The sequence below is a fragment of the Falco peregrinus genome, chromosome 6 (assembly GCF_023634155.1).
Source record: "Falco peregrinus isolate bFalPer1 chromosome 6, bFalPer1.pri, whole genome shotgun sequence".
NCBI lineage: Eukaryota > Metazoa > Chordata > Aves > Falconiformes > Falconidae > Falco > Falco peregrinus.
The window spans coordinates 58,534,601-58,560,241 of NC_073726.1; the positions used below are offsets into that span (position 1 = coordinate 58,534,601).

The window sequence follows — 25,641 nt, forward strand, 5'->3', positions numbered from 1 at the left end:
GCTGGTCTTATAGATTTGACACAAAGGAGCTTAGTAGTGATGGTTATAAAGTTTTAATATATTCAGAAACAGCCCTGGGTGACCAGCCTGGTTGGGATAAACCTTGTCCCTGCAGCAGCAGTTATGCAGGGAGGTCTCATGGCTGCGGCAGGGGACCTCCGTGTTGGGACAGGGCCATTCATTATCCAATTGCTAATATAAAGTAGCTTTAATACAACCAAATGGATGTACTAATTTGTCACCTTGTCCCTGAGCAAATCACATCTGGCCACTGGTCTAATTTGGTTACTCCAGGGTTGGATAACCCCACCTGCTCTAGCCCCCGGGCTGGCTCTGCCTGCTGCCCTGCCTGACCCCCGCCGTCACTCGTGGCCGTCTCCTCCGCGTCTCCCTCCGTCTTTACGGGCTCGCTTGGAGTAAAATCCTTAATGATTAAAGTGTAAAAATATTATTCCTGGTGCTTCCTGAGAGGACTAACAAGTCTATTAGCATCACCGGATTCCTTTCTGAATACATTTGCATACATTTCCTCCCTGCCCGTTTGTTAGGCTGGATGCTGTGTTTTCCCCTCTGCCACTCCAGCACCTGCCACACCGGGCTTTTCCAGCCGCGTTCCCAGGCCAGGCTGGAAAACACCCGCTCAGCCTCGCAAAACAGGTGGGGCCCTGCCTGCCCTGGCCAGGGCACTGAGGCGGCGGTTGGGGCGGTGGGAGAGGAGCAGGTTAGACCAAAGGAGAGCATCGGCAAAGGAGCGGCAGGGCAGGGGCTGGCTGAAACTGAGGTTCCAGCCGTCAGAGCGGAGCCACCTGGGATTTCAGCAGGGCCCTGCAAGGCCATGCGGGTGCTGGTGAAAGCCAAGCCCTGGCCTCGGTGGGCCCAGCAGGTCCCTGGCATCCCAGGTCCTTTTGCAGGTGGGCAGAGAGAGGTTTGAGCCATAGAGCAGAGATGGGAGGTTTTGGGGGAAGGAACAGATTTAGGGTCCTTTCTTCTGACAGATCCCCTTCCAAGCCCCTGTGATGCAATGTCTGAGAGTCCTCATCATCCTCTTGTCCCTCTGCTCCTCTTGGCAGCTTCTTGTTCCACCTAGGGGATGATGCCTCCTGTGGAGCGGTAAGAATATTGTGGGTAGCAAAAATTTAGTCTCTTCATCTTGCGCCTTCCCAAGAAGAGCTGATGAGCCCCAAGCCATGGCATTATCTCCTGCTGTGGCACCAGGAATCACCAGCTGAGGTGACCGTCAGAGAGACTTCATGGGAGCAGACCAACTGAGCTCAGCTGGGACACAGTGGTGGGGCTGGGTTGTCCTCATGGGACATCCCTGTGCGGCACATGGGAGGGTCATGGAAAAGCTTCTGGGAGGGCAAGGGGCACTCAGTCACTTAGAGAAGGAAAAACTGGCACACTAAGTGGGAGCAAGTAAAAATAACCCTTCCCTCCTCCCTCCCTGCCACAACATGAAGCGCCTTGCACCGGGTGTCTCCCTGCCTCCCAAAATAATGCCGGGTGCTGCCACGGCCCGCATGGTGATGCTCTCTCCATGCCTCCCATTTCCATGGCGACAGCAAGGAATGTCGCCAGGGTGACAGGGAAGCAAGCAAGCTAGGATTTGGCATTAAAAATGAGAATTTGGGGTTGTTTGGTTTCTTTTAATCACACACATACACACACACACCCCCTTCTAGTTCTATTTTTGTGTTTTCCTCTGCCTCCACTGGCCTGGGAGGCTCCTTCTCCTGCAGAGCCACTGGGCCAGGCAGCAGCAGCAGCTCTGCTGAGTGCCCTTCCCTGCCCCCACCTGCCCTGCGAAGGCGATGGCGATGGCCTGAGAAGGGGTGCAAAGGGCGTCTCCTTCCCCCTAAAGCATTTCTTTCCTGCCACCAGGAAGGCTTCTGTGCTTTTGCCCCTGGAGGTGCTTGGCCAGGGGTCCCCCTCCATTACTACTGCAGGCTATGGCTCAGGCCCCATCCAGACCCCCTGGGAGGCTGGGCAGCCCTGGAGAGTCATCCCAGAGCGGCCCCAGAGAGGGAAGTGATTCAATGTTCCTGGAGGGGCTGGGAAACATGGTGGAGTTGAGCACCACAGGCTACCTCCATTTCTCACCACCTCTGCTCCTATGACCAGGACAGCTCGTGCGGGGCAGTCCTGGAGCACTGGGGACAGAGGTGAGATGGTCAGAGGGGGATGGCAGAGGAAGCCCAGCAGGTACTAAGGAGACCAAAACAATATTTTCTGGTTTAAAGACTAAAAGTCATACCTGCCCAGTGCAGAGAGGGCTTGAGGGTTTGGGCTGGCTTAGCTGGTGTTGCAGGAAAATGGGGCTGTAGGTGCTCAAACAGGGGCTGCTGGGATGGGGGTTGCTCTTGTCTTCATCCCCAGGCAGGATGTTACCTTCCCAAGAGCTCCTATGTCCCCCTCCATCCCTCTTCATCCCTCTCCATCTATCCCTCCATCCTTCCATCCCTCCACCCATTCCTCCATCCATTCCTCCAAACATTTCTCCATCCATCCTCCCATCTCTCTTTCCCTTCTTTTCTCCATCCCTCCATCCATCCCTCCATCCCTCTGCCTCCCTCATCCCCACAGCAGCATCGGGAAAGGTTGGCGGAGTGGGGCTATTTTTGGGAGCGTCTCCCTGGCAACGGCTGCCACCGCCGTCTGTGGTGGCTTTTCCATAGGTGCTAAAATATTCCACGCTTCTTATTAAAGACGGTGCTGGTGGAGACGGGCGGGGGTGGTGAGTGTGAGCCACCCCGCTGCCGGGGCTGGCGGGCTTGGGGCGGCCAGGGCATGGCATACTGGGGGCACAAAGACAGTGAGGGGCCGGTGGCATCCTTGATGCAATGTCCCCATGTCCCTGCTGATGGCCCTGGCTGTGCCTGCTGCCTCTAGGCTGTGCCAGGGTGCTGGTGCCATGCACAATGTGCAGCTATTCATTCTCTTGCTGCCCAGGTGGAGGGAAACACAGCAAGGGCCCAGGGAAAGCTGGCGATGGGGAGCAAAAGGCAGACAGGGTGAAACCCAACATGAAGTCAAGGTGGCTGCAGAAGTGTGCAGGTGCCTGGTGTCTTTGCCCACCCCGGGAAGGAGCAAGGTGTCACAGCAGCATCTTCATCCCTTTACTGCACCAAGGGGAAAGGCCTGTCACGGTGCCAGAGGGCCAGCATGTTTTGCCATGAGGCATCTGTACCAGCTCCCAGCTGGTAGCTCTTGGGACCCCCATGGGCTCTGAGGACAGGGCTTTTGGGAAAGCAAACCTCTCCATTTGCAGCTGCTCATCTGCATGGAGAGCTACTAAAAAATACCCTCTGCTTCCCCTGGGGTGGCTTTGCCAGGTGAGAGCAGGCTGCGCCCACTACGGTGATGTTTGCCAATGCCAGTGGGGGGATGCTGGTCCCCACAGTGTGTTGCGGGGGGGGGGGGCAGGGGCAGCTCATATGCCATGGGATCTTGGGATGATTTTGGGAGGGAGGGTAATGATTGTTGCAGGATTGGGGCCCAGGGCACACTCAAAAAGTGTTTTTTTAAATGTTTTTTTACTTTCCAACACAGGCCTTAATGCTAGGGATGGCAGATGAGACACCAAGATGGAAACCCATAGACCCTACCAGCCTGGCACAGGGCCATCCCCAGGAGCCCATGGCCTACAGCCACTGCCTGTGGGGTCAGGGCTCTTTTAAGCCTCTGGCTTCACTGCAGCAGGGTCCCCTGGTCCCTCGCCTTGCCACCAAGAAGTGACCTCTTCCAAGCCCCTGAGATGCTGCTGGCTGTGGAGACCCAGGGGAGGTTTCTGAGACAGGTTTCCTGGCAGGTGGCTGCTCACCATCCTGGAGCACCAAGAGCTGGTCCCTCCTCGCCTGCGCTCCTGTCCCTGGCATCGTTTATCCCGGCAGGACAGCCCCAGCACTGCAGGGTGGGGAGGCTGAGCTGTGGATGCAGAGAGATGATGCCCCACTGCACATGCTCTGCACAAGCTGGGAGAGCCTGGTCCTTCCTCAGGGCAAGGTGTCAGTCCAGCACCCCAAATCCAGGTGGGAAAAAAACCCCTGACTATGGATATTTCAGCTCCTTGCGCCAGCCCAGTGGAAGGATTTGCCTCCCCAGGGGCACCCAGCAGCCGCGCCGTCCCCTTGCCACTGCCAATGGTTGTGCTGTCATCTCCCCCATGGTGGCTCCGCAGCTCTGAGCTCACACACGAGGATGGGCTAAAGTAGCGGAAAGCTGTTGGATCCTACCACAGAGTTACTGACTTCTCAGCTACAGACTGCATAGCAATCAGCGAGGGGGAGAGGCAGCCAGGGAGAGGGAGTGGAGCGCAAAGGGAGGAAGAGTGGAAGGGAGAGGGGGGATTTGGGGACTAGAGCAGGGGGGCAGAGAGAGGCACGGGCAATTAACGCCAGGGAAGGAGGGAGCCAGGCAGGAGAGGGGAGATCTGAACCCATCGCTGAGCCACGAAGGCGCATCAGTGCTCTGTGGGATGGACGCTCCTGGGAGCAAAAAATTCTGAGGAGAGGCAGAGGCAGGAGCAGAGTGCTGGCGTGGGCAGGAGAGGAGTCAGGAGAGGAGCAGGTCATGGCAGAGAAGTAGCTTCTTGGGGGCGGGGGGGGGGGGGGGGGGAGAGAAGCGGGTGGAAAAAACCCCAAGCCAGAGGCGAGTGAGGGCTGCAGAGAGACCTTCCTCCGGTCCGGCTGAGACATTTCATGGTGAGATGGAGAAACTGGCTGCTTTCCCCTTCCTCTGATGTTGCCTCGGCAGGGCTGGAGCATCCCTCGGCAGGACCCGGGTAAGAGGCGGTGCCGGGGTGCTGCTCCCCTCACCAGCGTGAGACCGGGAAGGGTTCTTTTCCTTAGGAAAATAAGGTACCATTTCATCCGCGCTCGCTCCGAGGAACAGCTATAAATATAACTCAGAGAGAGATGCGTGGCTTCATGTGAGCGTGCCAGTGAATAATAAAGTTGCCCGTGGGCACAGCGTATGCAATAGGGCGAGCGGGGTGGCCGCGGGCCACGGGGCAGGGGTGGGTGCCTGCCCGTACACCTCCCCAGCTTCCCCTCCTGCCCCTCGCCACCCTGGCTTCGGTCGCTTTGCAGGTAACTTCTTCATTTTTTCGGCTCTCTGTGTTTCCTTAGTGCCTTCTTGTCTGGGGCTGGGTCTCGCTCACCTTTTGTTTCTCCTGCTTCACACGGGCAATGGTCCTGGCCGGTTCCCAGAGAAGAATGGCGCTGGAGATCTGTTCTCCAAGCACCTCGGTGCAGCTGGGGCTGAAGCAGCTGTGTTGGCTCTCCTGCTGCCCGTGGAGCTTTTCGGGCTCCAGACCTGCCCCCCTCCCCCTTGCCTTCCAGCTCTTCTAGTCTCAGTGTGGCTGATCCTGCTGGTGGTGATCCAACATCTCCCAGACAGGCACAGTGCAAAGGGCCTTCTGGACACTGGGTTTGGGTGAAGGAGCTCAGGATGAAGCCATGAGCAGAATGCCATAGAAACTCTGGTTTTGCTCTCTCTTGGCAAGGCCAGCATCCCTTCTGGGGTGGGAGCATGTGGGTAGGTTTGCGTGGTGCGGGCAGGTCACCTTGGACATCCCTGGTACCACCTTCAGCCCCTGATGCCCTCCTTCTTGGGCAAATTGCCTGGAGACAACCAAATTGCTCTGCCAAGAGCCTGGAGTCTCTCATCTCCACCACCCATCCTTGACTTCATCAGTAGCAAAGCAAACGGTGGCTCCGGGGCCTCTCCCTTTGCCCCTTCCTCCCTTCGGGGTGTGTGCTGCAAAGGGCAGATGGTGACAACACACATAGGAGACATGTGGTGGAGGTGACATGGCTCCAAGACTAACTACCCTCAGCCTCTGCTCTGTGCCCTCCTCAGCTTCTCAGGAACAGGTGTTTGCAGGAGGTGGGAGGTGTGGAGAAGGACCCAGGGCTTGGGGTTGCCCAGAGCCCAGGAGGGGATGGGGGGTGCACGGGGACCACATCTTGCTGAAGACTTGGGGACGTTCTCCTCTCCTTTCACCATTGGAAGTGGCATCCACAGATGCCTGAGTCACCCCGGCATGTGGCCATCCCTGTTTGTAGCCACATAATAAGCACAGGGGGGATACATGTCCTAGGAGGGAAAAGTGAGCCTGGTGGGGATGGGGGTGGTGGGGAAGAGGAGGGATGGTGAGGGTGGCCATGAACGGGATAAGCTGGAGAAAGCTGGAGAGCGGATCTGGAGGGAAGTGGAGCTCCCTCTTTGCCACCTTTCTTCTTTTCCATCTCTCCCCCTCCTCGGTGCCAAGACAGAGCACCATGATGTGCAGTGCTGGCAGGGGACTGCCAGTGGTCCTTGCCCCTCGTGGCTGCCCGCTGCAGTTTGTAAGGAAAGCCAGGAAGCAAGGAGGTGGCTGAGGAAGGACAGAGTTACCTGGCAGGATGGGTCTCCCACTGGTCCCTCTGGCCACTCAGCCACCCCGCGCTTGGTTGCCAGCCACCACCCTGGGGTCAGCTGTGTTCTTGGGTTGCTATTGCCAGCAGGAGGGTGCCAGCAAGGGGGAAAAGGACATGGTGATAGATACCTGCGACTGCTGCACGCTGACATCAGTGCAGACGCAGAGCAGAGTGGTTAATTGCAATCTGCCCTCAGCAAGTTCCCACTGTCCTGTCTCGTTACTGGACTGGGTTGGCTTAACCTGACAGCACAGCTGGAGATCAATAGATGGGTGCTCTGTCTTAGCGATCGATCCCTTACTCACACGCGTGGCTCCCCGGCCTCCCGCTGGTGCTCGTTTTTCTGTGAATGGTGAGGACCGAGTGAAGCTGTCTGTGCTTGCCTTGCAGCACTGCGAAACCGTGTCAGGCTAAATTCATGTTCCTCGATGGCGCTGCTCCTGTGCCCCTCATCAGGGTGGAGGGACCTCAGATGGAGCCCCCGGAGGCATTGGCATTGGTTTTCCTCCCCAGACAAGGTGGCTTTACTGAGTACAGTTGGTCTTGAAGCCCCTGATCATGGGACATGCTGATCCTCCCACAGTGAGGACTCGGGATGGGCAGGGGCTGCCTTTGAGCTGGTTCTTGCTTTCAGGCCTCTTAGGTTTATTCTCCAGCAGTGAAGGTGGTGCTGTGGCCTGGGCAGATAAGGGATGGGAGCTGGCTGCAGTGTGACCCTGTCCTGACTGCCCCGGAGACCCGTGCACCCCCATGCCTGTCCCCTTGGGAGCCTGGTGGCAGACAACTTGCCTGCAGGGGCAGTTTTGGCATTCACCCACTAGTGTATGTGGGGAGGAGGTGCCACCTGGGGCTAGCGCCAGCCATGCTGGCACGCCAGCACCACCGCTGCTCTCGCTGGAGATGAGGGAGTGGAGGATGGAGGACAAGGTACCCTCCAGCCTGGCACGGCCCCATGCCGTCGGCTGGGGGCTCCTGCCAGCACTCTGCCTGTGCCTGTGCCAGCCCCTGCCACCATGGTGGCGGGCTTGCCCCTCTCAATCTGGACGGCTGTTTTATTTCTATGGCAACATTTCTCCCGAAACACTTCAGAGGGAGCCTGGTGCTGTGTGAAAATGAGGGAGTCAGCATCCCCCACTCTGTCCCCTGTGAAAGGCTCGGAGAAAAGACCCTAACACCTTTCCTGCCTCCTTTCTTCCCACCTTCCCTCCCTCCCTCCCTCCCTTCCTTTCTCCCAGGCAAGTGGTGCCAGCACCGGTGCAATGAGCTGCCAGTCTCATCCAGCCTGCACCTCCATTGCCTGTTCTCCCTCTCCTGCCTTCATCTTTGCTCTCCCTTCTCCTCTCTCCTGCTGCCTTTCTGCGCTGGGCCATGGCATTTGCTGGCAGCCTGCTTGGGTACTGATGCAGAGGGGTCAGCTGAAAGAGTCTTATAGAAAAAGGATGTCAAAAGTGACTCTGCTGTAGAGAAGAGCAAACCAGTCCTATAGCCCCATGAGAGCTGTACAGAGTGGCCCTGCCAGCAGCACAGTGAGTGCATAGGCTGAAGAGCACCAGGGAGCCCAGAGGCTGGACAGGCAGGCGCTTCACCCCTCCACAAAGTTCAATGGCATTATATAGAGGTGGTGCCTGCCATAGGACTAGACCCAGCGGCCCTAGAATTCTTCTCCTCCCCCTGCCCCCATCGCTCCCATCACACAAAAAGAGCCTTGTGTCTGGGTGAAGGCAACCAGAGAGCAGCTGTGGGCAGCGCTGAGTGCCAGCAGGCGAGAGGCAGGTGAGCAGGCAGGGCACCAGCAGGGGCAAGCGCTGCAGCCCAGACGAGCAGGGGTACAACAGCAACTCATAATGATAGCACGGGGGATATTGCAGGTGTAGCAGTGCGCAAATGCAGCTGCCATGTCCCACTTCACACTGCTCTCCCCCCTGTGCCTGAGCCCATCTGCACGGGCAGCCCCGGCCAAGTTGCAGAGCCCGGGGACAGGGGAAGGAGAGGGGGACGGTCCTCCCATACCACAGGCAGCAGGAAGCACTAGGGCTTGACATCTTTCAGATGCATTTTTTTAACCAGACTGAGCAAGCTACAGCAATACAAGTCAGCAGACTTGTAGTGAAATAGTTGATCTGCTCTCCTCAGGAGTGCAATTTTGCAGCTTACCTGGGATGCTCCCTCTGCTGTTTCTGGTGCCTAGCAGACATACCTGAAAGGGGCGAAGCTGGGATGCCCTCAGGAGGCTGGTGGCTCCACTGGGCTCCTTTTTAGAGTAGTGACAAGGGGTTTTGGGGGAAATTTTTTTTTCCCCTATTGCCGATGGACTAGTGCTGAGCAGCCAGGCCATGCTGGAAGCTCGTGCAGCAGCCGGGTGTAGAGCAGCAGCTGTAGCCTCTCTTGGCTGGGGGTTTGGTGCAGAGCAGGCTTTGCCCTGAGTATTGCTCACCCTTTGCTGCTGTCGCTGTTGTTATCATCATACATAACCCATTTGCAGGCGCCTGCCTTGCTGGGTGCTTTATAGAGGCACCAGCAGACTGTTCCTGCCCTGTCAGGAGCGCAGCTGCAGTGGGCAGGCAGATGATGTTAGCCACCCTTGCCCCCTGTTCCTGTGTGTTGATAATGATCCTTGTTCCTGACTCGCCAGAAGCCATTGAGAGGCCCCACACGGGCAGCCCTCCTGGCCAGGCTGGCACAGGCTCAGGAGGAGCTCTGTGCTGGAGAGACGCTGAAGCGTGGGGACGCTGCTGGGAATGGCCTTTCGGCAAGGCTCCCACAGGGCAGGGTGCTCAGCAAAGGGACCTCCTGGTGCAGGGGGGTTAGGGGAGATGTTCTTTTTGCTGATGAAGTCGTGCTGGGAAGCTGGAGGAGGTGACCTGAGTGCACCACAGCTGCCTAGGACACGGGGACCTTGGGGACACCCCAGCGTCTTCTACTTTTCAGGTCTTGTGGGTTTTGCACCAGCCCTTCAGGGTCTAGGCCACAGTTTTGGCAGGATGGCTGCTGGGGCGTATGTCAGGGCCAGTGCTTCCTTGGGAGCTGGTGGGATGTGGTCTGCGCCCTGGCTGCCACGAAAGTCCAGCTCCTTTTTGGCCAAGACCACCACCCAAGCAAGGCCAGGGGCCTTTTGAACATTTAATTTTCCCTGTGATGCCAGCCACAAAGAATAGCACACACCTACCTCACCTGACAAGAAAAAACACGGACTTATCCACAGCCACCACCCCAGCAATGTCCTCTCCTTACGTTCCTGCTCAGCTGCTCCTCAGCCCCTGTCACTTGTTCCCCCAGCTCCATTTTGGCCGGAGGAGAGTGGGTGAGCATCCGTGCCAGTCCCACCAGCCCTGCCATGACGTACCCCACCTGCTGGCCGGGATCCTGGGGAGTGGGTGGCCACTCTTGTGGTACTGTCACCCAGATGGTGCAGCCAGAGCAGGGGTTGCCCGGCTGGTGCCGGAGCAGGCAGGAGGTGATGCTGTCACCTTTCCATGCCACTTCCCGATGTTGCCATCCTGGGGACCTTTGTGTGGATCCCATTTTTATCTGGTTTTTCTCCCTCTTTCTCTTTCTCTCCTTCTCTCTTTGCTTTCTTCTCTCCCCCTCCCGTCAGTATGTGGGCTGATCAGTGCTCAAACTTTTAATTCAGATGGTAATTGGAATAATAATACGGGCAGAATCCTTCTGGCTCCGTTGCTGCAGCTGGCTTCAGGGAGCTATGAATAGCTCTGAGTCACACACTGAGATGGTTTAACTTCAAATCATTTTGTTTTGTTTTGATATTACCCATCCCCAGTCTCCAGAGCTTCACAGGGGGGAAAAAAATCCCCCTTCTCACTCCACCCCAAAATATAAACCGGGCAGAGGCACGTTAATAAAATCCTCATTTGGAGAGAGAAACTGGTCAGCGGATCATGCCTTGCGGGGCAGATGGGGACTGTTGGCACTTACTCAATCTATTTATAATTATTGAACGAAAAGGCAGAAGTGTGTATATAAAAATGGTATAGAGTTGATTACAGCTTCCTCCCCTCACCTTCCATATGTCACTTGCCTTTTTAATATGGTAAAACTCTCCTGCATGGTGACTGTGCCTTCGCGTGTGCTCGTACAGTGCCTAGCACCCAGCCCTGCCAGCGTGGAGGAGTGAGAGCTCAGCCATTGCCTCTTGTGACAAGACAGCCCCACAGCACCAAGCTGCCCTACAAGCCCCAGCATGAACCCCGGGAATGTTTGTGAGGAAGAGGAGAAGAGAAAGAGCTACAAAGAGGATGGAGAGGACAAAACGAATGCCATGGGTCTGCAAGGCTCTGCAAAAAGCCAAAGGGGTCCTCTTTCTGCTGCAGGTGTTTCCACCCTGAATTCGCAAGAGGTGAGAAGACGTCTGCTGTGTTGTCACCATGCCCGAGCCAGCAGGATGGGTCTGTGGACGCTGATCTCAAAACCAGGCGGTGCTACGCAGCTGGTAAGAAGAATAAAGGCAAGAAGCACAGCACAACCAGCGGCTTCGGTATTGACCACAGACAGGAGGGAAGCATTTGCCAGACAACTCCAGATAAAGCAAAGACTAAGAGTGTAAAAATACCCTGGGATTTTTCCATCGTTGTCGTTCACGGTGTACATCCCAGAGCACCAGATACGGTTGTTATAAAAAGAGAAGTGGGGGAGTGCTTCAGTGTGGACTTTTCTGTTCTGTTTCATCAGATTCTTCCACTGCAAATTTAAAGGATTGACAATCTATGATCTGCCTTGGCAGAGACTGGAGAAAGCCTGGGATGTGCGAGGCACTGCACTGTGTACTGAGGATGGAGCAATGGAGGCATTGCATCAGCACCACGTGCCCTGACATTATTAGCCCACAGATCCCTCGGAAAGTGACAGCGGCAGCCTGGCCCCACGCATCTGCTTAGGGTCAGAGCGGTGCCGGGGTGGCAGCGTGGGCTGGTGCAAGGGCTTGTGCTGCTGGAGCGCAGTGTCACTTGGGAAGGCAGGGATGACTGCAGCACGGCAGCAGTGTCCTGGCATCACTCAATCTAGGGCGCAGGAGGGGGAAAGCAGTTGGGAAGGAGGGAAAGGCAGCCCAGGCTGCAGGGCTGGAGGTGGCTGTTAGCCTCTGGAGACCCACCTGGCTGACACCTTCAATGATGCAAGACAGCGGCTGTGATGTCCACGCTGCAGCAGCTTCCCAAAGCACTGGGGGGCTTCTTCAGGCCATGAAATACATGGGTGTTCATGTATGCTCAGGACATGGCAGCAGAGGAATGGAGAAGCATCTTTCCGAACCAGTCTCCTGCCTAGCATCTCCCAGAGTGCCCCATGCTGCACCCACCAGCATGGTGTCATCCCACTCCCCAGGAGTCACCACTGACCCCCCAGATTCTCCCTCCACATGTGGGTTCCAGGAGGCAGAGCAAGGCTCCAAGAAGGTCCTCGGGCATACTCCGGGATTCACATCTCTGTCCTCATCCAGGCTTTCCTCCCCCTCATCCATGTGACAGGCAGCTGTCTGTTTGGGCCTTCCCCCTTCATCCCATTTGTGTTTCAGGTTTTCAGGTAGCAAGGGGACAATTTCACAGCTGTTTGAACTGAGTTTCCAGAGGGTTTGGGCTCTTGGCACCGCTCCTGACCTTGCCAAGCTGCTGGCATCCATTTTTGCAGGCAGGAACGTCGGTGGTGGCTCTGGGCCACCAGCTACTGAGGAGGGACAGTGGCTACATCACATCCCAGTGTGACATCTCCAGGGGGCTAATGTGAATGCTGACCCAATGCAATGGCAGTCCCCAGCCTCGGGCTTCTCGCCTGCCTGTCTGTCTTTCCCATGGTGGCACTGCGCGCTGTGGGGGTGTGTTGGGGTGGAAGTGGTAAGTGGGTTTATTTTCGTTCGTCTCCTGGCTCGTGCCATTCTGAGTTTGTGGTGCTTGGTATTACTAACACTTCCCTGCACCAGCTGGCAGCAGGGGATGAATCAGATCAGCAGCACCACAGCATGGACCCCTCGCTGGCCAGACGACTTGGGGCAATGCCTCTGGCCAAAGCACTGGTGATGTCTCCTGCCTCTGCCCAGGGTGAGCCCTGGCACCAAAACACCAGCAGGCAGCTTGACCTTGCTGCTGGAGATATCTCAGCAGCCTGTGGGGCCGGGTTGTCCCCTCTGCCCCATGCTGCCTGCCTAGGGCCAGCTGGTCCTTGTCCCTCCTGCATGCTGGAGGTCTCACGTGGCTTCATGAGCTCCTCCCTGCCCACTGGCAGCACGCCTGAGCTGGTGTTGGCTCTGCAGCCACAAAGATCCAGCTTATCCTCCTGCTGCCAAAAAAGCACTTTTGCAATTGATCGGTTCCTCTCCCCTGTTCATGACCTCACAGCAGGCAGTGAAGTCACAGGATGACATCACAGACCCTGATGATTCCTGTTCTCCCCATAGCAAAGACACAGAGATGCCTGGTCCTCTGCTCCCTCCCGAACACCCTCGTGATCTAAATGGGGGGATTTCAGTGTCTGCCTCTTCCCCCATGAGTGTCACTGAGGCAATAGAAGTTGGCAGGCTGCTTGTCAGTATTACCTGCCTGCATGACCCAGGCTCCAGGAGGATAATCTGGATCCTCCCACTTGCTGCAGCCCAAAAACCTGAAAAGTGTCATGGCTGCTTGGCACTTCTGGGACAATGGAGGGAGTCTGCCCAGTATCTCAGGGCTTGGAAGATGATGATGACAATGATAATGATGATGAATCCAGCTATCTCTGCCACTATGACAGCTCGAGTGACACTCGGGTGGAGGATCTAGGGGAATCCATCCCATTTTCCCTAAATCCCAGGCACTCTTAGATGGTGAAAGAGTAAAAACCAGAATTATGCCAAGAGGTTGCCCAAGCATGCACTGGATCTCGGAGGAGAAAGTTCAGAATTTTCAGGAACCATTCTACAAAGACACAGAAATGCCTGGAAGCTTGTCCAAAGATAAGGACCACAGCTGGACCTGACGCCTTCCTGTGCATCAAAGGTTGCAAGTTCTCCAAACTGCCAGTAAGGCACCATGTGGCTCCTATGACTCTTTCTAGCATAGTGTGGGCACACACTTTGGGACGGATGCCTCTACCTCAGAAGCCCATGCCAGTGGCCCTTCTCTGGGGTACCCAGAGCACACCAGGGAAGCAGAGCCCCACATGATGCACAAGGAGGCCACTGGGGACAGGGAGTCCCTGTCACTGCAGCTGACCTGAAATGTGCTCAAGGAGAACACCATGCTCAGGAAGATGGTTAGGAGCATGTGGAGCGGAGTCTGGAGAGGCAGTTGAAGGCCAGCCTGGCCAAAGAGGAGAGGGAAGCCCAAAAGCTACAATCCTTTGTCTAGTAGACTGAGTGGAGTCTCCAGCTAATGACCCAGCAGGCTCTGGTGGCAGAAAGCAACGTGGAGAACTGAAGCAGGAGATCTCTATTCTCCAGGGAGAGCTGGAGAGCTCCAAGATGGAGAATGAAAACCTGACAGTGGGCCAAACAACTGACCTGGGGGCAGTGAAGCACAACACAAACTTTGCCTTGCAGAACCTCCACGAGATCATAGCTGGCCCAAACTTGTCCATCAGACAGCCTGCCTCTGGAGTGAAGTTGCTGCATTTTGTTGCTGAGGTCCTTAAATCTATTGGCAAAGTTTCCAAAGCTGAAGCAGAAAAAGAGCGATGAACTCAGTTCTGTGTGGGTCCTACGGATGGGTGTGTGGACCAAGACCACGGATCTCCCACTACATCCTATACTAAACCCTTTTGCTCTCACATGATCGAATGTGTGTGTTCAGATTTGTAGCCTTTTCTCTTCATGGAAATACTTTTCTTGTGATTATGTACAAATTGCAGGTAGTGATGTAGTATTAGCTGCCGATGCTCTGTTCTGGCCCTGTGGACTCAGCAGCAAACCTTCCCCATGTTCTTAGCTGCAAGGTCCAGCCATGGTGGGCTCTGCGCAGGAGGCTGTGTGTGCCACAGCTCTGGCTGACTTGAGCTCCTGTGTGGGAGCCAGGAGGATGCACAGCAGCATAAGATGCAGCACTCTTAAACAGTGCATCCACCCCTTCCCACAGCTGTACCACCCAGAACCAGAGATAAGCAAAGCCCTTGCACTTCGTCTGCTTCCTTTGCCACTTCTCAGTGAGGTGGGGAAGGTGTGTAGGAGAGATCCAGGTGCTGCTGCACATGATTTCAGTGAGCAGAAGCTCTTCAGGTCCTCCTTCCTCTTCTTTTGGAGCTGGCCAGTACCTGGGTCAGAAATTCAAAGCCTCTAGAAATTGTGCACCAGTTCCTGCAGCTGGGGAAAGGGGGCGGTGGTCAGAAGCCTTTAAGAAGTTGTGAAGTACCCATACATGTGAGCTGTGGTAGTGCCTTTCCTCTGCTATCAGTGTCAGTGCTGGCCAAGGATGAGCTTGGCTTGTCCAGGCTAACTAAAGAAGGTACCAGTTGGAGAGGATGCCCTTCCTCTCCTGGCTGGAGCCAGCATGGACAGGTATACCTGCCTGCCTTTCTCACCTCTTAAAGACCTGTGGCATCCTGCAGTTCAAACTCACCATGTAATCACTGAAGATATGTCTCAGCTTTATCCTAGCAGGACCATCTGTGGGCGTGAAGCGACCTTTCTTCAGCGTCTAGTCATCCCTCAACATTTCTGATGAACTTAGGTTACTAACCCCAGTTTCTGCTCTAGGTTTACCCAGATGCACATCATAATTTCCTGTATCTGGCCAAACTGACCCTCCTTAAAGGCTTGGATGCTGTAGGGCAGTTGAGGAAGAGGGTGGGTGCTGGCACAGTTCCGTGCTTAAGTGCTTTTTACTGGTGGGAATTTTTGGGCAGCTGTTCACTTTTACATCTATATGGTGAGTTGCGGACTACAAGGTTGCTACCTTCTCCTGGTCCCCCAATATCCTTGGTCTGAACAACCATATTTGTGTTGCCACACAGCTTAAACTGCTTCAGTAAGCTTGGTCTCTGAAGGAGAGACTGCTGTTTAACCTCCATCGCAGACATGACAGCAGCAGTGCTTGCGCATCAGAGGTGATGTCTGGAGCTACTTACTTGCTGCTTTCTCATCTGTGCTCCTAGCTGAGGAAAGCTGGTGGTGGTCACGCTTAGCCACATGAAGCCCTGTTCTGCAACACTGATGATGAGACAAGGATGGATCTCACCAGCTTTTCCATCCCAGACAACATCACTTGGTGTTTCTCTCTCCTGTCCGTGCATGACCACTTGCAAGCAGCTCTAAACCTTGGATTTGTCCCCAAAATCCTTGGATTTGTCCCAGGTATGGCAACCACTCGTTGCTCATCGGTGAGGCTGGGGGGAAGTAAACTAGCTGGCTTTGTCTGCATCCTGCGCTCTGCGCTGGCTGCTGTAATCCAAAGGTTACAGTGCAGGATTAGCATGGGTGTACAAAGCCCTTCCTAATCTGTGAGTCATTACCCCCTCACTGCATTTCACTTCCCAGCAGCTCTGGGCAGGCAGGATATGTTGGCTCTTGAGTCTTCAGTTTCCCCATTCTTCAGTTTGGGGAGGACCGGGTCAGGACGTAACATCTGCTGGACATCCTCCCCAGGGCTCTGCTGCTGAGCCACTCCTTGGATGCTGTACACAGCGCACATCGCAAGGTTTGTTTGCTCTAACCAGCTTCTCCTTGGCTATCCCTAAGCCCTTCCTTTCCACCAGTTCTCCTTTTTGGCTCTACTGATAGCTTTTCTTCTCTTCAAAACAGTGGGGTGTTCTGCACCCCCTGGAAATAAGTCTCCTCTGGGTCAGGCTGGGCTGATGAAGATCCTTGAGGGCTACTGTGCATGTCTGTGCTTTGTTAGTCCTTGTGTGCAAGGTATTTAGCCTGGCTGAGCTCTTGTCCTAGTGTAAGCTATATTAATATAATGGCTCAGGGCAAGGGCCCTGCAAGCTGCTCAGCCGCTGTGCCCTTGATCTGGAGAGCAGGGACGGGCTGGCCCTGCACCTCTCCCAGCAGTAGATGCTGGGGAGCGCGGAGGCTGCAGGTCGTGCAACCCACTCTGTGTCTGTCAGCTCCTCACCTGCCTGAGCCAGGCTGCGGCGCGGTGCCCCACGGACACCTCCAGACCTCTCCCGAGCAAAAGGCCGGGAGCCCTGCAGCCCCTGCTCTGGGACTGAGACGGGTGCTGTCAAGGGAGGCTCTGACTGGGTTTTGCTTCATCCTTCTCTGCAAGGCGCGTGCCCAGGAGCAATCACAATGGCAGCATGGGTCCCAGCTCGCCAGAGGTGAAACCCGGAGCTGCCCAGTCCCATGTGAGTGCTGCTGCATGAGATCCCGTGCCCTCCCAGCTCCCGCAGCCCCCTGACACCTGATGATACAGCGAGCCATGGGCAGCGTCCGAGTCAACCGGTGAGTAATCCTCCTCTCAAGGACTGCTGATGCCCCAGGTGGCCTGGTCCTCCTCATCTGGCCTTTCAGCCTGCCCTTTGTATATTTTTCTCAAATTACCTGCCAGGGGCTTTCCTGCTCAAAGGTATGGCTCCTCTCTCCTTCTCCAGTCCCAAACATGCCATACGTGGGGGCAGTGCTTAGAGGAGTATCATAGAGAAGCAAAGTGCTGTATGGTGCAGGACCAGAAATTACAGATTCCAGCAGCACTGCAGAACCCCACGTCTCCAGGAATCACAACTCCAGCCACCAATGCTTCCCTCACTGTGAGACGAGGATGGGGGTTACGGAGCCTGTGTTGGAGGGCTCCAGCTGACTTGTCAACATTACGGGGTTGGAGAGACACTGCCAGCCTGAGGGGTCTCCTGGGAGGCTGTGGCTTGATGACCACAAGGGCAGAGTGGTTTTGGTGGGTTTGTGCGCTGGCTTGATTTCCTCGGTAGTTAGAGCATCTTCTGCCGTTGCATCTTTAAGAAGTATCTGCAACTGTCCCAGCAGTACATGAGGGGCAGTGGCAGTGTTGCCTGTGAGGGAGGAGAACTGGAGGGGCAAATGTCTCCCAGAAAGTGTGTGTGGAGCTTCTGCCAGGAAATCTGCCAGCACTTACACCTTTGGCTTTGGATGCAGGAGCCACATGTGTTGCTGTGGCAACAGAATTGTCCTGAGCACAGGAAGTGTATAAACATTGTCACCAGCACACCATGAAATCAGTGAGGAAAGCAGAGGAGAAAACAGAAACTCCCAGCCTTATATAATGTTAGGGCCAAAATGTGGCCAGAATGCCAGTGTTTGCTCCCAGGCTTTCCAGCTGGCCCAGCTGCTGTCAGGCTTTGAAACCTTGGATCCCTCCTCACCACAAAGTCTAAAAGGTAGCACAGCACAACAAACTTCTCCTGCTTTGCTGCCCTGCCAGGACTTTGCTAGATACAACCTCCTGGCAGTAAGACTCAGCAAATATTGCACCCAAGCTCCACCAATTTGGTCAGGGTGGCACCACGGTGCAATAACCAGGGAACCATACTGTTGTGATAGTTAACACCATGCTACCATAGCCCCATGAGCCACCCACGTGTCTCCTGCCCTTGCTGTCTCAGTAGTTGTTATTATTCATGTATTTCTGCTGGAAGTGCCTGTTTCTTCTCTTCCAGATACAGCATCGTCTCGACTGAAGAGGATGGGCACAAGGTTTCTGCACTGGGCAGCATGAATGGGCACAGCCGGAATGGGAAGGGCCATGCCCCACGAAGGAAGCACCGCAACCGTTTTGTGAAGAAGAACGGCCAGTGCAACGTCTACTTTGCCAACCTGAGCAACAAGTCTCAGCGCTACATGGCTGACATCTTCACCACCTGTGTGGACACGCGCTGGCGGTACATGCTTATGATCTTCTCTGCCGCCTTCCTGGTCTCCTGGCTCTTCTTTGGGTTCCTCTTCTGGTGCATTGCTTTCTTCCATGGTGACCTCAGTACACCGGCAGTGGGAGGTGGTCCCTCTCTCCTCAAGCCCTGCATCATGCATGTGAACAGCTTCCTAGGGGCTTTTCTTTTCTCAGTGGAGACACAGACAACCATTGGGTATGGCTTCCGCTGTGTGACTGAGGAGTGCCCACTGGCTATCATGGCAGTTGTGGTCCAGTCCATCGTGGGCTGTGTTATTGACTCCTTCATGATTGGCACTATCATGGCCAAGATGGCAAGGCCCAAGAAGCGGGCCCAGACCCTCCTCTTCAGTCACCATGCAGTCATCTCTGTGCGGGATGGCAAACTGTGCCTCATGTGGCGGGTGGGCAACCTGAGGAGGAGCCACATCGTAGAGGCCCATGTCCGAGCCCAGCTTATCAAGCCCTACATGACGGAGGAAGGGGAATACCTCCCCCTGGACCAGCGGGACCTAAATGTGGGCTACGACGTGGGCCTTGATCGTATATTTTTGGTCTCACCCATTATTATCGTTCATGAGATTGATGAGGAGAGCCCACTCTACGGGATTGGCAAGGAGGAGCTGGAGACAGAGAACTTTGAGATTGTTGTTATCCTGGAGGGGATGGTGGAAGCCACAGCCATGACCACACAGGCACGAAGCTCTTACCTTGCTAGTGAAATCCTTTGGGGTCATCGTTTTGAACCAGTTGTGTTTGAGGAGAAGAACCACTACAAAGTGGATTATTCACGCTTTCACAAGACCTACGAGGTAGCTGGCACGCCTTGCTGCTCAGCCCGGGAGCTGCAAGAAAGCAAGATGACTATCCTACCTTCTCCTCCACCTCCTAGTGCCTTCTGCTACGAGAATGAGCTGGCTCTTGTCAGTCAAGATGAAGATGAAGATGATGATGAAGTGGGTGTGGTGTTAGGGGGCAACACGAAGGAGGAGGCAGGTGTCATCCAGATGATGGATTTTGGAAGCCACCTGGACCTGGAGCGGCTCCAGGCAACTCTGCCCCTAGATGCAATCTCATACCGCAGGGAGTCGGCCATCTAACCCCTCCAGCCTCCCCATTCCACACCTGTCACCCACCATCTCCTTCTCTGTTCTGCACCCATATGTAGCTGGATAAGTCCCTTGCCCACCAAAAAATGCCTCCTGTGACTGCCTCTCAGCCCCTGTGTACATCAAGGCCTGGAGCTGCTCTGATATACTCCCTTCCCCATGAAGTCATACTGCCTGGAAAAGGAGTGAGGGTACACCACTCCTCCTGTATGTGCAGCTTGTGCTAGGACCCCCTTCCCGCCCGGAGACAGGAGAGCAGCACGCCTGGTTTCTCATCTCTGGAGAGGTGACAGGAGTCCCTGCCCTCAACAGGCAGGCTGGGACCCGCAGCGAGTGTTTCTGCTGCGGAGACAACAGCAGACTTTCTGTCCCCTCTCGACATGGGTAGGCCCCATGACTGTCCAGAGTCATGACCATCACTAGGAGAGAAGCAATGCCCAAGACCTGACCAGATGAGGATGGATGGGAGAGATCAGGACTCCTGGAGGGAGTGGGGAAGGATCTTAAGGAAGGGGTTTACTTGCATGTTTATTTCGTGTTGCACATGACTCTTTCTTTGTATATAAAACAGAATGAGAACTGAAATCCATATTCTTCCACTGCAAATGCCAAGCTAGGAGACAAGGACACTCCGCATAGCCTACTCAGCATTCTCCTTGGCTTTTGGCATATGTCGTCTCCAGAAGCAGCTCAGCTCCACGGACTCAGACCCAGTTCTCCCAGACTTCATGAAAAATACACCCTGCTCCTCTCCTGAGATTCCTGGCAGAGGAGGCAGGGCCCTGTGCTTGCACACTCAGACTGCTCCCTGGCACAGTGTGGCCAGGATGACAGACAAGTGACCTGACTGGACAGCAGACCCTCAACTTGCTCCTTTCACCTCCTCCATTCTTCTCCCTGCTGCCATCAGCTGTAAAACTGAATTTGTAACTATTTATTTTTAATAAAGTCTAATATCCAGGGGGAGGTGTGGAAGCAAAGGAGAGATCCCAAGGTATAGAAACCAACGACAGTTACTAGTGCTGGTGTTTGCTGTTTGTATGGTGTTGGTGCCCAGGAGCTCCACCAAGAGCACCCCCTTGTTCTAGGCCTCTCTGGTAAAGACCTAAAATAAGAAGCTCACAGAGTTTGCTCAGGGAGAAGATCATACAGAATGTAGGTAGGTAGGTAATCATTTGCTCTAAAATTACCTGGATCAAACAATCCCGCTCGGTCTGGAGATAACAAGAGTTTTGCTCAGGGAAGGGTTATAAATACGCTTGATGAAGAGACAAAGATGTGTAAGACATTGCTCTAGATATAAGGCTCAAAACCCCCTCCAAAACCAAAAAACCCTAAGCCTCCTTTTTTTCTAGAGGCAAGTAAGAACTAAGGGAAATGAGGGAGGACATCAACCAGAGCTAAACCCGTAACATCACTTGGCTGTCATTTCACAGAAGACACAAAAACCTGATGAGCCTTTTCCTTTAGGAGCAGCAGAATTACTCCTTGAAAACTGTAGATGGTACAAGGACAGGAAGACAAACAGGTAGCTCAGGAAGCTGCTCAGGGCATCCAACAGTTGTGCTGTGGAGGGAATGGCTGAAGAAATGATGTCCCACCCAACCCCTGATCTACAAAGCAGAAAAACAGCATCTCAGTATCAATTTGGAATTGGTTCAAGAAGCAAGAGGAAGCGGAGAAGAAGCAGAAGGGGAAGGAAGGAAATAGCAGGAGTGAGAGGAAGAAGCAGGCACAGCAGGCGGGCGGAGGAGGAGGAAGCGAAAAAGAAGAGAAAATGAGGTAATAAGGGAGTGCATTTGCGAAAAAGTGGGGATAGACTAACAAGACTGGTCTAGACCCAGACACGGCCATTTCTTGTCACAGCACATAGGTTCTGTGGGGGGACAGCTGCCCTGCACAGGTTTGCTCTGTGCCCAAGCAGTGATCTGACACCTTTGGGAAGCCTTGTCAAGAGGGGAAGAGGAGCTGATGAGAGGATGAGAGAAGAGCAAACAGGTGACAACTGAGGAGCAGAGCATCAGGGGAGGGTGGGGGGAGAAAGGAAAGGCATCACTCCTGACACCTCCCTCTCCTCCCCTCAGGTACAGACTGGGGACAGGAGCTCATGAGTCCTGGTGTCTCCTGGCTTTTCCCATGTATGACTTGATACACAGCCTCATTTTTCCACGTGTGTCCCCGTCCCACCTCTCCTCCCCACTGCTAATTAATGAAGTCCCTCCCTCCTTTTGTTATTTATTTATTTTCCCCCAGAGGGAATAAGCAGGGGCTGGTATTGACCTGGCTTTTAATACAGCTTTCAGAGCCGGGTGCCTGCCACTGGCCATGGCAGTGGAAACAAACTAATGGACCGAGAGAGGACTCTGTGTGCGAGGACACGGGCATCCAGGACACAGGCTGGGGTGGTGGCCTCCAGGACAGGGGGGAACCCGCGTGGCTGGGTACGCTCCCACTGAAGTACAGCATCCCTCAGAGGTGGATGGCAGTGCTTGGTGGGGGTGAAGTGCCCACAGCCTGTTAGCTCTTGGAAGGCTCACCTCCAAGGAGAGAGTGCCCAGCAAAGCCAGGCAAGTATGGGGCAGCTGAAATACACTAGGGCCATGGGCGAGCACAGCTGGGGTGTTGAGGTGGCACACAGGCCAGCACTGCCACCCCTTGCTTCAGCTGGTGGGGCCCTGGGGGGGAAAACTGGAAAAAGGTTGCAATGAGGTTAAGGGAAGAAGCATCACGCGGCCATGCTGGTATCCCAGCCCACTCCATATGTTTCAGCCTGCTGGCCCTTTTCACGTCATGTTTGGCAACATGGTGGAGAAGACACCAAGGCACTGAGGAAAACCCAGCTAAACCCCTGCTGTTCCCAATAAAACTGGGAGAAAGCTGGCAACACTGTCACATCATTAGAGAGGGGAGAGAGCTGAGGAGGACCCAAGTGAGGAGAGGCTGAGGAGACAGGGCAGAGGGAAGGAGAGGAACAGCCAGAGTGTGGGAGAACAGAGGTGAGGGGTAAACCTCTGTCCATCAGCTGCTCCTCCTGCATCTGTGCTTATGTTACCAAAATGGCATGTTCCTTGGGTACACACAGCCCATCTGACTGCCCGGTGCAGTCACTCCTCCTAATAAAAAGTGCTCTCCTGCCTCTGCAAGCTGCACGCATGCCCACAGGCTTTGCGGATACACAGCAGTACACACATCCTTCTGCAAGGTACTTCTGTATGCTCAAATTACAGGGTATTCATGCCCAAGTACCCACTGCATGTACCTACATGCATATGCCACACATGGGGGCATAACCCATCCTACACCACAACTTCATCCCATAAACACCCAATGACATGCGCACAAATGCCATGTGACGGCAGCATCTATCTCAGTAAGTGCCTCTGGTTGTATGCCGGGGACTCCTTTATGCAGCCTGTGAAAGACCACCAGGAGAATCCACCTTGGAAGGCTGTTTGCTATAAAGAAGACTGGACATTTTTAAGCAATCTGCAGATCAGCTCTCCAAGCCATTCACAACTGTAACCACAACTGCTATTTTGGCTTTTGCATACAATATGTGGAACATCACCTTTCAGGTCGGTGACACCGTCTAGGCCTGTGCTCTCCAAGAAGACACCTCTATTGCACACCAGGGCACGACGGCCCTGGGCTCGTCCTTCCTCCAGGGTCTGATGGAGGGGCTGTTTTCCCAAGACCTCCCCCTAATCTCAAGGGGCTGGCAGCTTGCTTTTCAGGAGGAAGACACTGCTTCTGCTTCTTTATCTGCCCACAACCTATATTTCTTTCCTGTCCTACTTCTGAACTTCTTGTTTGGCTCATTATTGAAAACTATTCAAATACCAGAAAGATAATGGGGAGAGGAAGGACTTTTTCCCTATGAATAAGATCCAGGCAATGGTTCAGATCCTCCACCCCATGACAACTACGCTGCTGTCAGTCTTGCCAGCTTTCAAATGAATATTGTTGTTGTTTTAAATGACACTTGAGAAACTTGTTTCATATTTTATTTTTGGTGACACTTTTGGACAACCCTTTTGAAAAGAAACTGTCATTGGCACCTTTCAACTCACCCAAAACTTGCTCAGCAGAACATTTTGATACACACTGCAACTAAAAATAATTTCAAGAAACACAACAATAATTTCAAACAGGGAGAAAATGGGTTTGGATTTCCATGATCAGGAAATGGTGTTGAAAATAAATGTCCCTGCTGCTGAACAAATGCGTTCCTTTCCAACCAGCTCCATTTTGTCCAGGTTTTGCCCAGGAGCGGAGCAAGGCATATGGCACTGCCCCAGCAGTTGCATGCAGGCTCATTGCCTCTGAGCAGCAAAATGACTCCTCTGCTATTTTGAGCTTTAGCAGCCCTTCTTCACCTTTGCAGGAGGGCCTGAGAGCTCTCCTAGCTTTTGGACAGACAATATAAAGTGGCCATGGTTTTCAATGTCACGAAAAAGAAAACCCAGGGAAAAAAAAGCCTCACCTTCCCAGGCCATTAAAGGCTTGCTCTTGGCCCCGTGAAGTCAATGGGACTTTTGCCACTGCCCATGGTAAGAGCTGGGACCTAATGGAGTGCCACTATCGGAAAACCCCGCAGGCTCTGGCCCTGTGCTAAATCCGCAGAGCCGGGACAGACTATTGCTGGCTGCGCAGGCGGGGGAGAGAAGGGAAGGCAGCCGGCCGGGATGCTGAGAGCATGGGGTGGTGTAGGGCCGGCTGGGGCAGCCCCCCTGGGGCAGCTAAAGGGGGACAGCAGAGGGATGGGGAGGCAGGGGAGGCAGTCTGTCGAAGCAGCCGCCCGTGGCACGGTATCCCACGGCCGGGGGCTGTCACACCAGGAGGACCTGAGGCGGTAGCCAGTTCTTGGAAGGGCTACAGATGCTTCTCCTCCTGCCGCGGTCAGCAGAGTGGGGGCCCTGCCTTCCCCAGCCCCGGCGTGTCCCCGCCGGCAGGACGCAGCGCAGGGCGGCTGAGCGGCACGGCGCGCACCGGAGCAGCCCGGCCGTTGCCCGGCCTCAGAGCACCACCTAGAGATGAAAGCGAGGTGGCAGCCCCGCCGGCACCGGCACCGGCTCCCCGGGCTGGCCCAGCGCTGCCTCCAGCTCCGGCGCTGCCGTGACATAGCGGGCTGGGCTGGGGCTGGGCCGGGGCCGGGGCTGAGATGGGGCCGGGGCCGGGGCTGGGGCCGGGGCTGAGCCGGGGCCGGAGCTGGGGCCGGGGCTGGGCTGGGGCCGGGGCTGAGCTGGGGCAGGGGCCGGGGCCGGGGCCGGGGTTGGGGCTGGGGCTGGGCTGGGGCTGGGGCTGCGGCTGGGGCCGGGGCTGGGGCTGGCTCCCCGGGCAGTGCCGTGGGTCAGAGCTGGGGCTCTGGCGCGGAAGCGTTTGCTCTCGAGGGAAGGCAGGCTCTGAGAGGACCGGCACTCACCACCAACACTGCACCCCTAACCTGCAGTAAAAGTCATCCTGCCTGACAGCCAGGCCATGGCTTTCACAGAGTGGCTACTGACTCTGGAAGCAGTTCAGATACGTGCTACCACTTTGGTTTCTTCCTGGGGAGAAGCCTGCAAAGCTGTGCCAGCTCTGGGAAGTAAGGCAGACAGCTGGTTCAGATCCGGGTCCTTCTGGTTGTCACCTTGCTGCCTGCCTGCCCTTCAGTTTTCTCAGAGCCCTGCCTGGCTGCACGTACTCAATATATGAGATTTGCTCCCCTTTTCCTGTTGTTCAGCCCCTCGATGGGGCACACACAACCTGTGGCTGTAGCAGGGCGCTGCCACCCCTCCCCTGCCACAGGCAGCCGGCCAGCACACTCCCCGGCAGGAGAGAGGCAGTGAAGCTGCATGGAAGTGGAGAAATGTCCAGCGTGAGGATTCTCAGGTACAGGGTTTGCAATGCCTTGAGAGCTCTTCTGGCAATCAACCTTTTCATACCCCCTGGGGACATTAGATAATGACAGCCTGGCTTGTAAACTGTGCGGTCTTGGCTCCCAGGCTTCTTGCAGTTCCTGGGGAAAGCAACACCAGCAAAGCAATCAGTGGACCACAACATATTGCTTACCTTTGACTATGTCACCTCCAGAAGAAAGCATTTAGTGGGGGAAATGCCTCTGCTCTCTGGACAGCCTGGGCACACAGACCCCAAGTGACATGCTACCCAAGTCAGGTCAGTATGGAAAGAGGAAAAGTAGAGCAATATGATTTCAGTATGCTGATGCCTGCAAAGAAGTTCAAAATGGTCACAAACACCATCCTGAAATAGTCAATGAGACACTGGATATTTGAGCTTTAAAAGTTTTTTTTGGCCTCTGAAATTAGCAGGATTATTTTGGTGCTGGCCCCAGAT

General features: G+C 54.9%; 1 protein-coding gene and 1 pseudogene across 2 annotated transcripts; both read left to right on the plus strand.

The window, feature by feature from the left end:
- Positions 1-4,634: 4,634 nt before the first annotated feature.
- Positions 4,635-23,507, plus strand: KCNJ4 (potassium inwardly rectifying channel subfamily J member 4). Of its 2 annotated transcripts, none has more exons than XM_027780373.2 (3): positions 4,635-4,780; positions 16,604-16,779; positions 17,967-23,507. In XM_027780373.2, the coding sequence occupies exons 2-3, from the start codon at positions 16,742-16,744 to the stop codon at positions 19,294-19,296; spliced, it is 1,368 nt and encodes a 455-aa protein (XP_027636174.1). In that variant the 5' UTR covers positions 4,635-4,780; positions 16,604-16,741; the 3' UTR covers positions 19,297-23,507. The 2 variants fall into 2 exon arrangements, with proteins under 2 accessions (XP_027636174.1, XP_005232951.1); XM_005232894.3 differs by lacking the exon at positions 4,635-4,780 and adding an exon at positions 15,733-16,030.
- LOC114010915 (endosome-associated-trafficking regulator 1-like) lies at positions 12,388-14,114 on the plus strand (annotated as a pseudogene).
- Positions 23,508-25,641: the final 2,134 nt, after the last annotated feature.